Source organism: Papio anubis, chromosome 7 (assembly GCF_008728515.1).
Source record: "Papio anubis isolate 15944 chromosome 7, Panubis1.0, whole genome shotgun sequence".
NCBI classification, from domain to species: domain Eukaryota; kingdom Metazoa; phylum Chordata; class Mammalia; order Primates; family Cercopithecidae; genus Papio; species Papio anubis.
In genome coordinates this window covers 130,736,218-130,758,042 of record NC_044982.1, presented here as the reverse complement: position 1 = coordinate 130,758,042, position 21,825 = coordinate 130,736,218, and the positions used below count along the sequence as shown (strand labels likewise).

The window sequence follows — 21,825 nt, the reverse complement described above, 5'->3', positions numbered from 1 at the left end:
GGAGAAGGAGGAGACCCGCAGGCAGAGAGACAGGGTTTCTGGGACAATTCTAGCATGAGAAAATGAGGGGGTTTAGGAGACGGTGATGGAAAGCAAGGAGCAGAGTCTTGTTTACGCATATATTGCAAATCCAATTCTTTGGCTTTGATGACAGTCATTGGTGTCCGACAGTCATGGCAGAATGACTTTCCATAAGCAGGTGAGAATTTCACAAATGCCCTCCCACATGCCAGTGGGAATGAGCTGGGTGGATAAATTTACATAGCCCCACTCCTATCATCAAGGTAGTAGGTGTTACTTAAGCACTTAATCTCACAGCCCAGTCATAAATTGAACTGTAATGCATGACTGTTGTAACTGCCCTTCTTCCCCACAGATACTAACTCTTATGGAAGGTATGTCGTATAGACAGGGACTTTTATCTCTGAGATTATTAATAACCAATTTTTTTAAATGTCCACAAGCATTAGCTTGGCTAAACTAGAGGAAGGTTATTTTTCTTAAATTTTTGAGTAGGTAATACACTCACACGGTGCAAACATTTAAAAAGTATAAAGTTACTTTTATATTTTTATAAAAAATTACCACCCTGCTCAGTTACCACCTGCCCATTCCTGCCTCCCAATTAGAAACAGTAGTTCATTACTTTCTGGATTATCCTTTTAGTAACTTTTTGTGCACACACAGAACAATCCTGATTACGTTTATCTTCTCTTCCTGTTTTATACAAATGGTAGCAAAATTTTCCTACATATTTTCTTGCATCTTGCTTTTATTCACCATCTACATCTCTCTCTGTATCTCCCCTTCAAGGGCTTACTTGCATTTTTTCTTTTTTCTTTTACAACTGCATATATTCTATTGTAGAGATACATAATTTATCTTACTTTCCCTTTTTTTTTTTTTTTGAAACAGGGTCTTACTCTGTCACCCAGACTGGAGTGCAGTGGCACAATCTTGGCTCACTGCAAACTCCGCCTCCCAGGCTCAAGCGATTCTCCTGCCTCAGCCTACCGAGGAGCTAGGATTACTACCTGCACCACCATGCCCGGCTAATTTTTGCATTTTTGGTAGAGACAGGGTTTCACCATGTTGGCCAGGCTGGTCTCGAACTCCTGACCTCAAATGATCCACCTGCCTCGGCCTCCCAAAGTGCTGGGATCATAAGCATGAGCCAACGTGCCTGGCCACTTTCCCCTTCTTGATAGACATTTAGGTTTCCAATGATTTTACTATTACAAACAATGCTGCAATAAATAAGTCTATCCTTATGTCTTTCTTCATATGTGAGAGGAATAGAATTGCTGGGTCAAAGGATCTAAGCATCTGTAATTTTGATCGATAATGCTGAATTGTTCTCTATAAGAGTAATAGCGAATTGCATTTTCATCAGCAACCCGCTTGTTTGCCCATAGGCCTGTGAACAATGTCCTGCCTGCCTCTTGCATTTTGGCGGGTCTAATAGATAAAAATTATATCATGGGATGGTTTTAACCTGCATTAAATGACAGGGGAGGCAGACCATCCTGTCATACACGTAAGAGCTCTCCATCTTTCCTTTAGTATAATTACCTGTTACAAATCTTTAGTCTATTTTTACGAGTTGTAGCCTTTTTCTTCTTGATTCGTGGGGGATCTTTAAATATTCAGAAAATGAGCCTATTATCTATGACATGAAGGACAAATAATTTTTCCCGGTCATTTGACTTTGACATTTTTACCATCAGGACTTTCTCATTTTAAAGTTGTCAAAGTTATCAGCCTTTCCTTTCACAGTTTTGGGATTTTATGTCATAATAAGAAAAGGCATTCCCTTACCCCAAGGGTATAAACGAATTCACACATATTTTTCTTCTAGCACTTTTGGGTTTTATTTTTCACATTTAAATCTTTGGTACATTTGGAATTTATCCAGGTATAAGACTTCCAACAGCACGTAAGTTTTCCTAATAGCGCACATTGACTAGTCCATTTTCCTTCCTTTTTTGAGATGCTACATTTATCACATATTGGGGTACATTTCTGGAGTATTTTTAACTGATGTTTGTCTATTTATGTGCCACTACGATACTGTTTCACTCTCTGAGGCTTTTTCACTTTCTTTTAACATTTAATAAGGCTACTCCCTCTCATTGCTCTTTTTTCTCATTATTTTTGCAACTCTTTTTATTTATTTTCTATATAAACCTTAGAATCACCTACTCCACTTATAAAAAAACAAAACCTGTTGGTCTTAGGCTGGAGTGCAGTGGCCGGATCTCAGCTCACTACAAGCTCCGCCTCCCGGGTTCACGCCATTCTCCTGCCTCAGCCTCCCAAGTAGCTGGGACTACAGGCACCCACCACCTCATCCAGCTAGTTTTTTTGTATTTTTTAGTAGAGACGCGGTTTCACCATGTTAGCCAGGATGGTCTCAATCTCCTGACCTCGTGATCTGCCTGTCTCGGCCTCCCAAAGTGCTGTGGTCTTTTTATTGGGTCACATCAAATTGGTACAGTAACGTGGACCTTATGATGCTGAGTCTTCCTTTCAAAGCACATGGTGTTTCTTTCCACTTATTATAGTTGACTCCTAGGTATGTAGTATTTTTCTGTTGATGATCTTTTGGAAATTTTTTGTACATTGAAACCTGTTTGTATATATTAATTCTATATCCTCTGTGTGTGTGTGTGTGCGTGTATAAAATTTTATACCCTGCTACAAATAACGAATTCCTTATTTGTTCATAGTAGTTTTTCTTTCATCAGCTCATGCTCACTTGGGCTTTCCAGGTATACAGTCATATGGTTTGTAAACAGTGATAGTTTTCCATCTATCTGTGCCATTTTTAAACCTGTATGTTTATTTCTCTTGTTTGGCTAGTATGTCAAGAACAATGTTAAATAATAATAGTGATAGCTGGCTTCCTTGTTTTGCTCCTGACTTTGGTGGGAATGCTTTGAACATGAAGAAGATTATTCTTGCCACAAAAATGTCCCTTTAGGTAACACATTTCATTCTGTGATAAAAACTTCCTCAGTTTATTTAAAATATAATTCTATTGATAAACAAGACTAGATACTCTAATATCTTTAGACACTAGCAACTGAGAGACCACTCTGAGCTCTGCCATGCCTCCCTATCTCCAAGCAACTGAGATAATGACTTACTGAAAGTTCCTGGGTGAGCTGTTGAATCTTCTGCCTCATCTCACCATAGTCTCCATACATTCGCTTTCTCACTTTTTCCAAAGTGGCTCTCACCTGTAGCCCACAGAGATACTAGTTAGAGATCAAGCTATAACATTTTCATACAAGCTTTCCAAAACTTTTAAGAAACTCTAAAGAAAGAAGGAACCCACATAAAAATACTCTTAAGAACAAGACAGTCAGGAAATGAAGGGAGGTCACCCCCAACAATTAGTTAGAAACTAGATAGGAATTATCCAAATAATTTATATGTATAATTTTATATGTATATTTATATACATAATAAAATATATAGGCATGTATTAATATAGAATATATTAAAATATATGTTAATATGATATATTAATTACATATAATTCTAGATAATTACACATAAATATAATAATAAATATTAATTAGCCAAATGAACTCTGAAGAAAAAATAGTTTGTTGAAATTCACCTATCACCCTCAAATTACATTTGGGCAAGGTTTTGCCCTTTTCCCATCACGTATTTTTACAAGTAGAATGTGTTTTAACAGACTCATGGCTAAGAGGAGCAAAGAAACCAAAAAGCAACCTCTAATTTTCCCTCTCTCTGCTCTGACTGCCAAAGAGCAATTAAATATCTGGAATGGAAGGAAGTAAAATATGAACCCTGGAGAGCCCATAAATTGGAAAGTCAGTTCCTCAATAATCACCAATAATACACAAGGCAGTAAACATAACAAAAGTTCAAGTGATCCCCAAAACACTTGTTTACACAAACACTGTTCAAGTTTCTCTACAGTACTACTTTCAGAGGCCTAGCAGGACCTCAAAAACTTTAAAAACACAACAAAAGACCTTACAAACAGTCCCTGTCTCCTCTTTTCTTCTGGTGTCCCTAGGATGGGGGAAATACTCAGGAATCCTCAAAAAGGGCAGGAAGTCTCAAGGGAGTTTTCTCCAGCACACTCCAGAATTTCTCTTTTAGGAAGGGCCTAAAGGCAGCAGTTTGGTTAGAATGGAAGTATTTAGGACATAGTATTGGAAGGTTTAATTTTGAAGCACATTGTTTTAAATTAGACAGCATGTTTATTAGGGGTTACTGGATATTGGTGGAGATTTGGGGGAAAGGAGAGTCAAGACTCCAAGACTTCCGGATATGAATTCTAAAAATAGAGTCTACTTTCTTGCCATTAACTACAAACATTTTGGGAAAATGAGGTTAAAAGTACAACTTTTCATTCTAGGCAGGCAGAACGGCTTTCACGTGTGGCCCTGAGCTGGCTCTTGCGCTGCTCCCAGTGCTGAGTGGGTGGAATCTTGAGCTAAAGGCAAATACTGCAACGACCAGGCCAGGGATGATACCGAAGCCACCTGTGGCAGGAGGGACCTGAAAGTTAGTTTTAAGTTGCAGATCACAGTGGAGGGTAGTAATTCCAGGTCATGTGACTTTGGCACAAGTCATCCACGACTCAGGATTAGCCAACATCTCCTCCTGTCTTTGTCTTGGGCAATCTGGGACTCAGGACTCTGTTTAGAAGGTTATTAAGAGAGGAGCCATGCCTCTGGAGCATTTAAATGAGGAAGGTCTATATATTTCCTTGAGAAAAAAATACAAGAAAGTTAAAATGTCTGAGCTATTCTTAACAGGAAATTCAAGAATTGAATATTCTGAAAGGTTAAACATTATGTCTGGAGGCCAGGCACAGTGGCTTACACCTGTAATCCCAGCATTTTGGGAAGCTGAGGTGGGAGGTTCACTGGAGTCCAGGAGTTTGAGACCAGCCTGGGCATCATGGCAAAATCCCAACTCTACAAAAAATTATCTATGGGTAGTGGCACGCACCTGCAGTCCCAGCTGCTTGGGAAGCTGAGGCAAGAGGATCACTTGAGGCTGGGGAGGTAGAAGCTGCAGTAAGCTGTGATTGTGCCACTGCACTCCAGCCTGGATGACAGAGTGAGACCTTGTCTCAAAAATATATAATAAAATAAAGTTTTAAAATTATGTTTGAAAGCTGGGATAACTAGGAGTTTGAGGTTGGTGGCTGTCATACACATTATGTATATGCATGTTAATTTTTCTGGCTTTTCCTCATACTTTCTGCTAAGCATTTATTATTTTTTAAATTCAACAAATGTTCCTTTTAAAAACTCACACAAAAGCTAAGACATCGTGAGTCTGCATCTTATCTGAAAACCCACAAAATAAAATGGGGCTCACAGAGCTGTGTTTTTAACCTTAGGTATTAAAGCCCAGCTAACCCCCACAATCTCAGCCTGAGGACTGAAGTATGCACCGAGTAAAAGTGACTTGCTGGGCCAGACACAGAGCTGGAGCTCAAAGCAAGGACTGTGAGCTCACAGGCCTGGGTGACTCCCTGGCCCCACACTGCCTCTTACAAGCACTTTCTAAGCCACTGGTCTATAATGTGAGCCCATCAGTGTCAGAGCAGCCCATCTCCTCTTCCACACAAGCTGGGTGGTTTGGTCAAGAGGGGAATCAGTCAATCTAGGGGAACACAGGATGGAATGAAAAGAAATGGAGAGAGAAAAAGAGAGAGAGAGAGAGAGAGAGAAATACTCCAAAATGTTAACAGTTGCTCTGGTTGAATGGTGAGATTATGAGTGATTTTATTTTCTTCTTCATACATATTTGTATTTCCCAAATTTTCTCAAAAGAACATGTAATTTAAAAGATAGGAAATAAACTATTAAATACAAGGAAGTGAATGGCATTGATTGGCTTGGTTGGACAAAGTCTATTGTGGTTGACTTCCTAGCATTTGTTTCAACCCAACTGATTGGTCTGAATCAGCCACCGTCTTCCTATTCCTTTTGCCAGGGATGGATTTGGGACTGGTAAGTGTGATAAAGAAAAACCACTCAAGAGCCTCCAAACCCTACACGGAAGGAGGAAGCCATCTGCTCTCCTAAGTATACTTACCTAGTAACATCCATCCAGCAGAAGTTCAACCTTTCCTTCCTTGCAGATTTACATCTGTACTTTAACATTACCATTTCCAGAAACCAAACACAGAAACATTTCCAGCCAAAATGATAACATTAAGAATTCTTTCAAAATACCTTATTACATTCACTTCAATGCTTCCAACTCCATCCTCTTGCATGCTACAAAAAGAAAACAGATGGGGGCAAAAACTCTTAAATGGCTCACATCTTTGATGTAGTTCATCTCTTCCTTCAGTTGACTCGTGGACCACCCATACACCACCATTTCTTTCTGCTGATTTTGATCTGATCTTCGCACCACACCATAAACAACACCCTGAGGAAGTTTCCTGGTAGGTTCTCCATTGCTCAGGTCAAGATGCTAAAAGAAAGTAGGAAAAGAGAAAAAGAATAATGACTCTTTAAGCCTCATGCAAACAGTTGTCATAATGGGCCCACTGTGTATGATTATGCAAATTGTGCCCAGCACTCATTGCCTGGCAGTGGAGATGGAGGGAGCAAAAATCCCACCTGCTCTCTGTTCACCAAGTTGATTTGGCATAGGCTTGGGCTGCATGTATCCCGGAGGAACAGCACCCTTTGCTAATGTCTATAAGGGCCCGTCCACTCACCTAGGAGTAACTCCCACAAAGATACCAGATGGACTTGTGTTGTCCTAGTAACAAAAGCAAGCATTTGAAACCTCATGCTCTTAATAATGCTATCTTTCCCCTTTTCCCAGCTTCTCCATATGACTCCAACCTCATCATTAAATACATGGCCTACAACGCACAAGGTTGAGGCTGGCGGTCATCTAGCAGCCAAACTGTCCTCTGAGGGTAGGGCTGGTCCTGGGGCCAAGTTCTGAAAAAGGGGGTAGTGTTAGTACATAACCTGTTGTGACCATTCATGTAATATTTCTGAAAAGCCAGGAAGAGGTGGTGCGACTGCAGCCCAAAAGGATCCTCCCAGTCCTGTTGGCTGGTTCTTAATTCCTTCAGTTAAAGTTTTGGTCATTGTTGAAATGCAAATACCCTTGAGAAACAGTAACATGTCCAAGCCTTAACACGCTTTTATAGAATGAAGGCTTAGCAAGCAGGAAAGGGGTATATTAAGATTTGTTGAGCGCCTACTATAAGCTAGAAATATTCCTAAGCACATTTAATGTTCGCAACCACTCTGTGACACAGCAATTGTCCTTTCTGTACTTTCCACTTCATAGCTGGGAAAACTGAAGTTCAAAGAGGTTAGGCAACTTGCTTATAGACACACATCTACATTCAAGCCTGGCTCTGTGATTCTGTCTGACATTAAGCACCTCCCCATACCGCAAGTTATGTTTAGATGCAGGGGACAGAGTAGGGGTCTTCACAACACGGAAGGGAGAGAAGTAAGAAAAAATCCAAGATCAAGGACTGAGACTTCAGACAAACTGATCTTCTCTCAATTTTCCCTGGGGCGGACCCAGGTACCTCGACAATCCCACAGCACAGAAACCCAAATTCCATAAGGGTAATTCTGCTCTCCTGCTAACTTTTCAACTGCCTTTACACAGAGATTCTTGCCATGTACTTGGAAAAAAAACAAAAACAAAAACAAAAAAACGCTTTTTTTTTTTGAGACAGAGTCTCACTCTGTCACCCAGGCTGGAGTGTAGTGGCGTGATCTTGGCTCACTGCAACCTCCACCTCCCAGGTTCAAGTGATTCTCCTGCCGCAGTCTTTCAAGTAGCTGGAATTACAAGTGTGTACCACCACACTAGCTAATTTTTGTATTTTGTTTGTTTGCTTTTGAGACAGAGTCTCACTCTGTTGCCAGGCTGGAGTGCAGTGGCGCAATCTCGGCTCACTGCAGCTTCCGCCTCCTGGGTTCAACCAATTCTCCTGCTTCAGCCTCCTGCGCAGCTGGGACTACAGGTGCACACCACCATGCCCAACTAATTTTTGTATTTTCAGTAGAGACGGGGTTTCACTATGTTGGCCAGGATGGTCTTGATCTCTTGACCTTGTGATCCGCCCATCTCAGCCCCCAGAGTGCTGGGATTACAGGCGTAAGCCACTGCACCCGGCTAATTTTTATACTTTTAGTAGAGACAAGGTTTCACCATCTTGACCAGATTGGTCTCAAATTCCTGATCTCAAGTGATCTGCCTGCTTTGGCCTCCCAAAGTGCTGGGATTACAAGCATGAGCCACCGCACCTGGCCCACAAAATATTTTTTAACACACAAAACTTTAGTCTGCATTTGGAAATCATTCACTGTGGCAGAACAGTAAGTACTTTATGATCCCATTCATTCAAAGTTTGCAAAATCAAAGAAAGGTCTAGAAAGCTACGTGATGATGATGAATCTTACAGGTCTCTAAGGAGGGAACCTCGGGTGGGGTGGGCGCGCTAGAGATCAGGATGGACTTTTGTCATTTTCTTTATACCTTTCTATCTTGCTTGTTCTTTGTTTTGTTTTGCTCCGTTTCAATGTAAGGTTTTTTAAAAGTAAGACAATACAACAACCATTGCTTCTCGCCCTTCTTCCCACACTTGGAAAGAGATGGATGCAAGGGGCTGTGATTCCTTGTACTTGCTTCTGGTAAACGCCTTCCCCCTGAGTCCCTTACAGCTGGGTCCCAAAAGCACTGATGCTACCCTGACATTTGTGCTTAAGTTTGGGTAACTGAGCTGTTAAATAGTTTGCAGCAGAGTCACAAGCTGGCATTGAGTTATCCCCAATTTACCGGACATATAACCAGGAAGAGGAAAAGCTCTAATGAAACTCCCCAAATACCAGGAAACAAAAGCAAGATCTTTCAGTCACAGACTCCACGTAGTTCCTCAAAAACAAGCCGATTACGACACAGAGCTTGTTGAAACGCATTTCTGCAAAGCAAAGGCTTTCAGAGGTGAACTGGCTTGCAGGAAAACTCAGGTGGCTGGACACAGAGGATCCTGCCCCTGGCCTGGGCAGGGAGATGAGGCCACCACGGAGCGGGGAAAACACAAGCAATGCCAGGAACACTGAGGTCTGTAGAACACTCCTGAGCGGCCCAGGTCTCAAAGTTGTACACACAGAAAGAGATCAAGATACACTGAGTGAAAAATCATAAATTTCAAATTTTCGTTTTTTAAGACTGTGTGTTTGTGTATGTAAAACTTCTAGAAAGATGGAATCCAGATCTCTAACGACAGTTTCCTCAGGAAAATGAGATTTCACTTTTTCCTTCATGTTCTTTTGTGGACTTTGAATGTTTTTTGGCAAAAAGAAAAAAGCATTATGTTTGAATTGATCATTTGTGTAAAGGTCAGGGTCTAAATAAAAGGGCCCCGGGAAGGGCACGGCCCCAGGACTTTACCCGCAGTGGAGATGGAGTCCTCTCCACGCCAGGGGAGGGGACTCCTGAGGCAGCCCAAGTAGCTGATGGGCCCTGACAGGAAAAGTGAAGAAGAACGTTACTGAAGAAAGAGGAGGGGGAAGACATTTGTTGTTAGGTGATTTTATTATATATAACATATAACATACATTGTAACATATATGTCATATAACATATTGTATATAACATATATTACATTATATACAATATATAATATTTCCTTTAATCCTCACAGTGACCCTACTGTGTAAATAGTATGACCTCTCTTCTTCCAGGGTAACAGCCTGCGAGTGCCTGCCTATGTCTTTCCAAATTGGAGCTCTTTTTTCACCACAGTGCTACAGTCAGGAGAGCATCTGGAACTCACGTCTCCATGTGGTATCCCAGGGTCTCCAGTCACAGGGAAGCCAAGAGCCTGCCTTCAGGTCTCAGGGCCATTAGGAAGAGGCAGGCCCAGGGTGGGGGGCTCTTTCCACTTCCCCCACCCATCCCCAACCCCACACCTGCCTCACTGTCTCCCTTCCGTTCCTTTAGGAACCAACCTCCTTCTTGTTTCAAGGTAATCACACGTGCTGTTCCCTCGATCTGCACTGCTGGGCTGAAATGTCGCTTCCTCAAGAATCAAGAATACCTTCCCTCACCCTTCGGACCCCTGAGGTCTTCTCGGTCCACTCTCACAGCGATTCCCCACGACACTTGCTACAGCTGCAGCCCAGCGACTGTTGGGATATGTCAGTATCCTTGTGTGGGGAAGGCCTGCTTCCCTATCAACTGAAATTCCAGCAAGTCCAGGGCCCAGTTTGTCTTCTTTTCCACCGTAATTCTCAGATCTAACAGTGACTGACATGCAATGGTCTCTCAATAACTATTTGCTGAATGAATAGGGAACTTTAGAAGTTGAGAGAGGTCTAAGAATTACTCAGGGTACATAAATATGGTCCAAATGAAGTGAATACCTGTTATTCTTCTTAGATGGAGGAATAGACAGTTGATGTTTACCCCAGTCACAACACGTATACCCAGAAAAGCTGCTAGGAGCAGAGATGTCTATCATTTTTATAAAATGTCAGCATGCTTTTGGTCAAAAACTGAACATAGGAAAAAAAGAAAAAAGCTGATATGCTGCGCAAGATGTTTGGGGCTAAATTTCTCTCCTCTTGTATCCTTTAAAATACCTCCCAATAAGAAAAGTATTACGTTTTAGGCAGAAGAGCATTATGATGATATTAAGAAACAGTCTCTTTTAGAGAAACATGCTGAGATACAGATGATGTATATTTATTTCCTTATACAGCATGGATGTAGATGAGGCAGGATTGGCCATGTATTGAGGTAGGTGGTGCTGGGGAAAGGGCCAGTGACTCATTACACGATCCAGTCTCATTTTGTATGTTTGAAACTCTCCAAAATTAAGTTTTTTAAAACCTCCTTACAGCCAGGCACAGTGGCTCATACTTATAATCCCAGCACTTTGGGAAGCCAAGGCAGGCAGATTGCTTGAGCCCAAGCATTTTGAGACCAGCCTGGGCAACATGGTAAAAATCCATCTCTGCAAAAAATGCAAAAATTAGCTGGATGTGGTGGTGTGGGCCTGTAGTCCCAGCTACTTGGGAGGCTAAGGTGGGAAGATTGCTTGAACCCAGGAGGTTGAGGCTACAGTAAGCCATGATCACACCACTACACTCCAGCCTGGGCGACAGAGCAAGACCCTATCTCAAGAAAATTTAATTTAATTTAATTTAAAAATCACAAGCCTCCTTATAATTCTACTTGGTATTAAAAAATCAAATTTTAAAAAATGTACTCTAGACCTATTAAAAGCCTCCTGGGCATGGAACAATACTAGATAAAATCTGCTTGAAAATAAAAGGCCTGGACGGGCACGGTGGCTCATGCCTATAATGCCGGCACTTTGGGAGGCCGAGGTGGGTGGATCACGAAGTTAGGAGATCAAGACCATCCTGGCTAACACAGTGAAACCCCATCTCTACTAAAAATACAAAAAATTAGCCAGGTGTGGTGGCAGGCGTCTGTAGTCCCAGCTACTCTGGAGGCTGAGGCAGGAGAATGGCGTGAACCCGGGAGGCGGGCTTGCAGTGAGCTGAGATCACACCACTGCACTCCAGCCTGGGCAACAGAGCGAGACTCTGTCTCAAAAAACAAAAGAAAATAAAAGGCCAAATAAATGTGTAGAATAAAAAGAAAGTTATTACAAAGAAGGAAAATTGACTGAAAGGGCATTCCATACTCTCAACACATACACAAAATCTCTGGATTAAGCTGTTCCCCGTGAGTGTTCACAGCTTAAAATCTACCCACACTATGGCTGACCTCCCTAAAGATACATCTGGCAGCCAGTGCCTTAGAAAGAAAGAGTAACCACAGAAAACTAGCTCAGCCTAAATTCCTCTCGTAAGGGATTTACTGGCCATCGAAGAGTCTGGGTTAACAAGGCCAACAATATTGTACAAATCTTAAATGAGAATATAGGATCCTACAATGCAACAAGCTCCACAAAGGCAGGGACTACATCTGTCTTATTCACTGCTCTATCTCTGGTACCCAGCATAAACAGATGCTTCATAAATACATTTTGAAGGGAAAAAGAAAGATGGAATATTTGGAGTATACTCATCCTTGACACTGAGGATTAATCTGTGCAAAACAAGAAAATCCCTTGGTCAATCAGGGTTCTTAGGGGAAATAAGAGCGGAAACACCGCTCAACGTACATCAAACTGACAATAGCAGACTAACACAGCCAGTCCCCCACCCCGCCCCACCAGCCAGGATGGGCAGCTGGTGACACATCCTGGCTGCCAGTATGATTGAGAAGGGCCATAACGTGACTCGCGTGACTTCCAGACTGGAAGCCAAGTTATTTCCAAAACTTCTGACTTCAGACCTCTTTTCTCCAGCCAGAGGGCAGCAGCTAACCCAGGACTGCTGAGCACAGAGCCACTGGGTTCCCTGCCCATCTTGCAGGCAGAGGCTGGCACTTCAGGAATGTGCTCTCGCTTGTCCAACCTGTGTATCTATCTCAGCAAATTATTTGGCGCAGGTCATTACTCATACTTGACACTGTTCTGCTTTCTTGGACAAAAATAAACATCACCTCTGAGCCTGAAGGGCCTTTCCAGAGCCTGGGAAAGAAACAGGGAGAAATGGGCAGGCCCGTATTCTCAGAAAAACTGAAACCTTCGGCTTATCAAATACTTGACCAGGCACAGTGGTGTATGCTTGTAGTCCCAGCTACTTGAGAGGCTGAGACAGGAGGAATACTCGAGCCCAGGTGTTCAAGGCAATCGTGTGCTATGATTGCACCTGGGAACAGCCACTGTGCTCCAGCCTGGATGACATAGTGAGACCCTGTTTCTAAAAAATAAAACTAATTTCGTTAATTCTGACAGTCTCAAAGACTGAATAGTGCTCACTTCCTAAGTAAACTCAGGAGAAAAGATCACTTTCAAAGCTTAAGATGAGAAGGAAAAGGAAAGCTTCTAGCCAAGCAGAAGTCCCAAAGAGAGTGGCATTTGTAATGACAGCACCCTGACAGGAGTGCTAGTGTACAGCTAGTGTACAGCTTCGATGCAGACAGTAGTTGCTTAGGCCTAATAACCCCAGCGGAAAAGGGTGAAGAATACATAGGAGAAAAAAAAAAAATCAGGAACTGCTTTTCTGGAACCCATGGGTATAGTACACACCTTAGGTAACCTTGACTGATACAATGTAAATATCCTAAACAGAGTTTCTCTGATAGGAGAAAGCATGCAAGTCAATATTCCCATGGCAACACAGCCCGTCACAGACCTGAGCTGGAATTGCAAATCCACTGTCTACTAGCTGTGTGCCCCTAAGAAAGTTATTTTCTGTACTTTAAAGAGCTTCAGGGTCCTTAACAATAAAATGGAGATCATACCACCAATTTCAGTGGGCAGTCTAAGGAATATACGGAATAAAATACACAAAACACCTAGTGTGCTGATAGCATACTAGTAGATACCAGCAGTTTCTAGTATCAATGGTGTGAGTTTTTAGTATCTGGGTTCCTACTCAACTCTACATGTCTATCTGAATGAATCTGTCTGTCTGTCCACCCTCTTCTTAGTCTTTTTGCTATTCTCATCACAGTTGTCAAATTGGCTTTGACAGCGCAATAGTCACCCCCAAACTGTCCTTGGTTTCTCTTCATGGGGAGTGAATCACAAAGTCTCAGAAGGTTAGAAAAAATGGAAAAGAGTTGTGTAGTCCAGTGGGTTTTCAGACCCTATTCCCAGCTCCTCCTCCGTGTCTGTCAAGGTTGTCAGGTGAAGAGTTGGGGGCCTGCTGGAGGCAGCCAACATAGCCCTGATCTTATTTCAGCTCCACCTGCTGCACCCTGACCACTTTACCAAGAGCACTTCCACATTTACCAACGTTAATAAAGGAACGTGTGGAAAAACACTGGCTCTAGACTAACACTTCTATTTGCTAGAAGAAGCAATGAAGACCCCTAGAGATAACCTGACTGGCCCAACCACCACAGGGGTTCATGAGGAAGCCGGGACTCAAACCCTAGGTCTCTCCCCATCCTCCAGGGGCTGTTATCTCTGAGGGGCACGCAGAGTCCCTGGTGTGCTGTCACAAAGGGCAGCCCGGCCCCCACCTGAAGCTCTGAATCATGGCAGCACACTCGCTCACTTGGCAACAACCCGCGAGGTTGTATAAACAGTCACACCAAGGACGAGAATTCAGCAGGCTTATTCATCCAAGGCTTTTAAAGGAAAGAAGACTATAAAACCTACTGGCAAAGACTTCCTCCTTTTCAACATTTTATTGGATTATGAAAATTCCCAACTCTACATCCATACCCTTGCATCTGCTCTCTCTCACTCAGCATTCTCAAAGGTCTAGAGAGAAAACAGCTTCTTTAAAAACAACAGGTCACTGAAGGACACCTCCAAAGTGGGGATGTCAATAGCTATTTAAAACAGTATCTGCCTCAAGCTATTTTATCTATTTGCACAGGACTTTACCATCATAAAGACTCAGAAGCAACTCAAATCAGATTCCCTAAAATTCAACTGTGCAGTGAGGCCCTGATTCAATATGCTAAGTCTGCAATAGCTGGTGTGGGTTCTGTCTCTGTGTGTCCCTGCATATACACATAGGAATCTGTTGCGCATGACTATGGAGAAGAATATGGATACATAAATTCAGTTTTTTGAAAACAATAGGTACTTAATTTCAAAACTATTTATTACCAATTTTAATTTCAATGTTTGGCATGTTTATAAACATTATGTTCTACATTTATCAATTTCTCAACATGTAATTTGTGCCCATAAACTAATCAGCACCCTCCCATATTATTAATGATTTTTAATGTTCAATATTCGAATAAAAGCCCATGGCTAATTCATGTGAGTTGTTAATATCATTCAAGGTGATTTCCTCAAAGAACCTAGGTATGGGTTGAATAGCGTCCCCCAAAAAGATATGCTGGAGTCCTAACCCCCAGTACCCAGAAATTTGACCTTATATGGAGAGCAGGGCAAGTTAAGATAAAGCCATTAGACTGGGCCCTATTGATGTCCCTATAAAAAGGGGAAAATCTGGACACAGAAACATGAAAATGTCATGTGAAGATTGGAGTGATACTGCCACAAGGCAAGGATCACCAAGAGCTACCAGCAACTGGAAGAGGCAAAGAAGAACTCTCCCCCTAGAGCCTTCGGAGGGGGCACCACCACCACCCTGATCCCAGACGTCTGAACTCCAGAACTGTGACAGAATACATTCGGTTACTGAAGCCATCTCGTTTTTCATGCTTTGTTGTGGCAGCCCTAGGAAGCTAATATAAAACTCAACCATCATAACCAACAAGCATTCATTAAGCACCGACTATGTGCAAGGCAGAGACCTAGGTTTTGGGAAGAGAGAATAAAAAGACTCAACCTAATTTCTCTGTGTGTATGTGCCTACATATACATTATACACAAATTTTGCAAAAAATATATATGTATGCCTACGTGGAGTTCTTAGCAGTACATGGCTAGGTGCCAAATGAAAGGGGCAGCCTGGGTGTCCTGTAGGTTAAGGGAAGAGTGACCATAGCACATGGAAGTCAGGGAAGTTACCAGAAGGGAAGTGGGCCTTTAGCTGAGCCTTGAAGGACAGGGAAGACTTGGATAAACTGAGACATGGCAGGGAAGGGACTCCAAGCATGGCTAGGGCCTCAGCAAGGGTTAAGAGGAGGGAAGAGATGCTATGTGTATAGAAAATAAAGTCAGGAAGGAGGAGAGGCAGGACAGGCAGCTTCAGGCAGGAGAATAACTCCAGAAGGTCTAAGGGGGTAAAAACAAAGACCCAGGGCCACTGGGTTTGGCATTCAAAGGGAAGAGATTCAGCGTTTAGTCATTATCTCTTTAATCCATATGACAAACCAGACACTGTGGTGGGTATTTTGCATATATTAGCTCATTTACTCTTTGAAACCAGGCATCGTTGTGTCTACTTTAAGGATGAGGAAGCTGTGCATTTGGGAGCTCATCTGTGGTCAGCAGAAAGCAGTCTCGGGGCAGGTGATGTCTCCTGAAGGACTAAAAGGAACAGGCAGCCAGGGGATCTGCCTTAGGGGTAGGAAACCTCCAAATACACCCCCACAAACCCTTGACTCCATCAGAAGGTGCTGACCCTGTTGTAATTGCATCCGACAGCCTCCAAACACACCTTTGTGGAAATGGGCAAAATACGCCATCCACAACACACCTACATGGGGAGTAATTCCTCTCTCCAATGACTAGAGAACAGCAGATGGAAGAATGGCCCAAATGGCAGCAGCCTCTATGCATGGCCAGCTGTCCCATGACACTGTGGCATCCCTGCAATATTAAACACCTCCCACAACAGTGTGAAAGTCTGAGGAAGGCCCAGGCTGCCCTCGTCATTTGCAGCTCTAACAGGACCCTGGAAATCCTTGAGAAGTCTCACTTCAACAGAAGTCAATCGGGCCACTTACAACTTTCTATTCACATATCTGAGCCAGCTCCAATCCCCTGGCCTTTGCACACAGACGATCCCTCTTCAAAGGAACCAAAGTCATGTGACCACGTAGGGTCATCTAGAGTTTTGGCATCTTGCAATTCCATGGGTTCCAAGGAGGGGAAGCCATGTTGAAACCACATCCAAGGAAGTGGCCCCTACAGAGTCTCCTCGCCAGTGCATGGCCCTGGCCCTCAGTGACTCATGCCAGGAACCTGGCCAGGACATGGTGATGAAATCACTCAGAGTAACCTCCCAGTTACCCCTAGAAACTTCAAGGGCAGACACCACCCAAGGACTTCATCCCTAGGGAAACAACAGCCCCACCCTCCTCCCCTCTACCCCAGTTCTTCTGCAATGAGTCACCAATGTGTCACACACAGGCACTTAGACTGCACGCCTGGTCCACCTGGTGTAAGAAGTATCCTGGTGCATATGCTATCCCAGCAGTGCCTGTCCTGTGCTCCTCAGGGCCTTGGAGTTCTCAAGCATCCACAGGAGGGTTTCTGGGGGCTGAGGGGTAAAGGGAGACTGGGAGGACTTGGGCCCCCATTAGCACCACTTTTGCTTGGTTTGCATATGAGGGTTCAGTAAAACATTTTGATTTTTTTTTCAAAGAGGGTCCTACTGACAAGTTTGAAAAGCACTGTTCAAGACACACAGGCAAACTGGCACACAATTTGTTGACTCCACTCAACACAGCTAAACACACAAGGCTCCTTCCGTGGCATTACTTGATTCTTCTTCAGTGGTTACAGACCCTCCAGGGTCCTCCAGCACCTAATACCCCAGTTTTGGCACCCAGAAAACTTTCACAAACATCTCCCAAGGCACGAAGCTTGGGTCTAACTCCAAAAGACTATATTCCCCAGTTTCTCTACCATCTGTACCAACAGGCACAGCCACCAGGCCCTTGTCCTGTCCTTCACTCCAGCTTAGGCCACTTCTTCAAAAAGTGTTCTAAGCAGCTCTGAGCACCTGGACACAGCCCAGGCCCATGTCTTGGACCAAATCATCAGCTCTAAAAGGGACAGGCAGGGAGAGGAGCAATGAGGACAGAAGAGGACACTGCCTAGTGACAGATGGCCCCACTCAGTCCTGTTCATCAGCAGGTGTGCAGCAGCTGAAGCCTGACCACTTCCACTCTCTGCTTAGGACTTTTACTCCCAAACTTTGTCTTTGGAGAATGTTCGAAGCTACACAGAAGCTGAAAGAGCCACTCAGCCACATAACCATAGTACCATTATCACAAGAAAATTAACATTTATTTAATAATACGTAATATATAGTGTATATACAAAATTGTATAGCCATCCCAGCATACCTTCTATAGGATTTTTTTTTTTTTTTTTTTTTTTTTTGCCAAGATCTAATCCAGGTTCACTCATTACATTTAATGTTAAGTCTCTTTAGTCTGCTATCTGCAACAAATTCTCATCTTTTTTAAAAATAACATTGAATTTATTGAGGGATTCAGGTCAATTGTTTAGTAGAATGTCCCACATTCTGGTTTTCTGTTTCCTTATTATTAGTTAAACAAGTTTGGCATGAATATTACGTATGTGATGTTGTGCACCTCTTAGCTAAATCACCTCAGAAGTCATGTAACATCAGCACGTCCTACTATTGGTGAAGTTAGGTTGAATCACTCAGTTGAAATGCTGGTTGCCTGCCTACTCCACTGTGAAGGTACTGTCCCTTTAGAATCAGTAATCCATTGGGGTGATACTTTGAGAGTAACCTACAATAATCTTTCACCAACTTATTTTTGCATCTATTGATGAGTATACCTGGAGGTTACAAAACAGAGATTTTCTAAACTGATTAGCTAGTGTTCTATTAAAAAAAGGAGGCTTCCCTTTTTTATCCTCTCATCTTGCGCCTCTACTCCTCTTCTCCAATTATTACTATAAACATAAGGATTTTTAAAAATATCCATTGTGTTATAACCCACGACTGTCATTATTCTGTTTGATGCTCCAGTTGTTCCCATTTTTGGCCAGTGAAAGCCCGTTCAAACTGGCTGCTCATCCTTTACTAGGATACTAGGACCCCATTTGTCTCTGAGTGGCACTTTATTTTCCAGAGGTCCCATATCCCCCTCATCTTTTCCCTGCTGCAACCCAGAACTAGCTGTTTTTCTGGATCTTTTTAGTGGAACTCATCCACTCTTTGTAGGCAGATCAGCAATTTTACTTCTTCTCACTTTCTCTAGTCAGAACTTCATTTTCCTTTCACCCTGCTTCCTTTTCCTGGCATTCATCAGTTGCATCAGCACAGGCAGCTCTCTGTCCTTGGTAGAAAGTGGGGAGGAGATGGCAAGGACAGACAGAGGCCTACGGTAAACTTAGGGACAGTATCAAACACTTCGCCGTCAATGAGGAGCTTTCTTTTTTATAGTTGACCACATTCATGGTTAACCCCAAAGCAAGGCTTGCATTTCCAGAGGTCACTACGTCATGACTCCATTTATGACATTTATATCATATCATTTTATTTTATTTTATAATCATATAAAATACATGCACAAGAAAAAGTACTGCCTACTTCCTAGCACCCCATCCTCTTCTTTTACTTTGTCTCCATCAGCACTTACCACCTCCTAACCTCTATAAAATGTACTTCATTATTTTGTTTACTTTCATTCTTGTCCCACTAGAATGTAAGTTACATGGATGACAGATTTGGTTGACTGCTTTGTTCACTACTATACTCCTACTGTCTAGAACAGTGCCTGGAATGCAGTAGGTGCCCCATAATTATGAATGAGTAAAATGGGTTGGCCAGGACCACAGGCCTAGAGGTCAGCAGGACCTCCTCTTTATCCTTCAAGCCTCCTACTTCACGGTCACCTCCTAAGCAGTCAGTTATTTCCTTCTCTGTGTTCCCAGATTCCGTCTTACAGGGATGGATCCTAACACCTGAAATATCACATCATCATTGTCTCACCCAGAAAACTGCAAATTCCTCCAAGGCAAGGACATACTTATCTTCTTGGCCTCAGGACTTAGCACAAGAGCTGGCACAAAAATGTTTGCGGAATGCCTCCTACCCCCAGCCAAGAAAGTGTCCTTTCCCCGCACCATGCTGCCTGCCAGGCCTTCCTCTCTTCTGCGGGAGCAGGGCCCCCGGCTGCTGCTCCAAGCTGCTGAGAAAGGCTCCAGCCCCGCCAGCTGCTCACAATAGGCCCTTTGATGCAACTGGATTGGGCTGTTTCAGAAAAACCCACATTCCCTGCCATAGCACCTGTCACTAAGGCCAGTGTCCCTGCAGCTTCAAGGCAACACAAAGCCACAGTGTTCACCAAGAAACAAGAGCAGGGCACGTCGCTGGCAGAGCCAGCTGGGGAGAGCTCTCTGTCTTCTGGGAAGACGGGAGATGAGGTGGGAAGGTTGAGGGGGTCTTCTCCTCAACAGGGGCGCAAACACTCAGCCTCTGGAAATGGCCTGGTTAGGAGATGGGAGAGTGGGTTAAGGGTAGAGACTGGAACTTTTCGGGGCTTTGCCTCAGAGATACCTTACCTGCTCCTTTCTCTCAATCTTCTTTTCACTTTGCTCAGGAACTGGACTCTCAGGAGGTACGGTCAGCCGTAGTCTACAAACATTTGCCTAGAAGAGAGGGAAAGGAGAGGCCAGTTAGGAGTCAGCATTTGGGGCAGAAAGAGCCAGATGACCTTGGGCTTCTCACAGCCTGTTTCCCCTACTTCCAATGGGGATCACTGCCCTGATCATACAGGAGCCATACAGGAGATAAGGCCAGCCTTATCTTCACAGTACCAGGCCAGCTTGGTACAGCACAGGGAACCACCACCCTGGGGCTCAAAGAAGGAAACTACCACATCACTTGATCCATTTCAAACATTTCTTTACCAATGGCTCAGGTTCCATAACAGTATGTATAGAATGATCTCATTTCACAAGTATAGGCAAAAATATAGCTAGAGGGACAGAAGCCAAACTATGTACAGTGGATATCTCTATTGGGATGGGAGGGTGCTTTCTACTTGCCTATATACTTAATTTTTCTATAATATACATGTACATGTTTAATCACAACTTTTTTTCAAAAAAGTCCACATACCCATGTTCATAGCAGCATTATTCACAATAGCCAAAAGGTGGGAGCAACCCAAATGTCTGTTGACAGATGAATGGATAAACAAAATATGATTTATACATACAATGGAATATTACCCAATATTAAAAAGGAAGGAAATTCTGACACATGCTACAACATGGATAAACCTTGAAGACACTTTGCTAAGTGAGATAAGCCAGTGGCAAAAAGACAAATACTGTATGATTCTACTTAGATGAGATACCAGGAGTAATCAAAATCATACAGACAGAAAGTGGAACCGTGGTGGCCAGCAGGTAAAAATACAGGGAAAGTTAGTATTTAAAGGGCATGGAATCCCAGTTTGGGAAGATGAAAAAAATCCTAGAGATAGATGGTGGTGCCATTTGCACAACAGTGTGGATGCACTTAATGCTACTGAACTATACACTTAAAAAGGGTCAAAATGGTAAATCTCACAAGTACGTTGCTACAATTAAAAATTTTTAAAAAGCTGTCCCTGTTTGCTTAATACAGACTAAAAATAAGACAGTTAGCTGGAAAGGCATAGGAGAAGAAAATGTAATGCTTACGAGTTGGTAAGACATCTGACTCCTTAATTAGCTATACCAGCATGAACATTTGTCACTAGTCACTGAGATCCTCATGTCAGTTTATTAAAGGTTGCCAACAAAGTTCACAGAAATATTGCATAAAGGTTCCTAAATGATTTTTTAAAGTCTAAGTTGTACCATTTCTGTTAAAAATAAAAAAGCATTACACCATTCAGTGAGAGAAGCTACAACTTGTGTGATTTATCATATTCTGTTGACAAAGGGTGACTAGGAGCAAAGTCATATTCCTACTCAACAGCGTGAAAAATGGACTACTATCATCTGTAGTACAAGGGGACAATAACAGTAATAATAGTAATAGCTAACCATGTATAGGAACCTTCTAAGTGCTTTACAGGTATTTATTCATTTAACCCTCACCACAAACCTATGGTAATAGATTCTCTTACCTGCCCCATTTTGCAGATAAGTAAGCTAAGCCTCTGAAGGGTTACATGGCTGGGAAATGGCAGAACTGAGATTTGAACCCAGGCAGTCTCTGGGTTCAAATTAGTTCATTCTTAGCTCTTATACTCATGGCCCCCATCACATGCCTGAAATGCCATATGGGCTCGATTCATGGGAGTGCTGTTTGCGCCCTAGTATGAATTGAATTGCATCCCCCTAAAATTCATCCATTAAAGTCCTAATCACTTTCCTGGCAT

At 42.8% G+C, this 21,825-nt stretch overlaps 1 protein-coding gene across 2 annotated transcripts in view; it reads right to left on the bottom strand.

The window, feature by feature from the left end:
* Positions 1-21,825, bottom strand: part of MYZAP (myocardial zonula adherens protein) — a 94,153-nt gene that overhangs the window by 61,442 nt on the left and 10,886 nt on the right. For both annotated transcript variants that reach the window (XM_021940605.2, XM_031668620.1), the window contains exons 2-4: positions 20,012-20,098; positions 6,331-6,486; positions 3,150-3,242 (exon numbers count right to left, since the gene is read on the bottom strand). In XM_021940605.2, the coding sequence (XP_021796297.2) occupies positions 3,150-3,242; positions 6,331-6,486; positions 20,012-20,098 (336 nt within the window). The remainder of the gene's footprint in view (positions 1-3,149; positions 3,243-6,330; positions 6,487-20,011; positions 20,099-21,825) is intronic.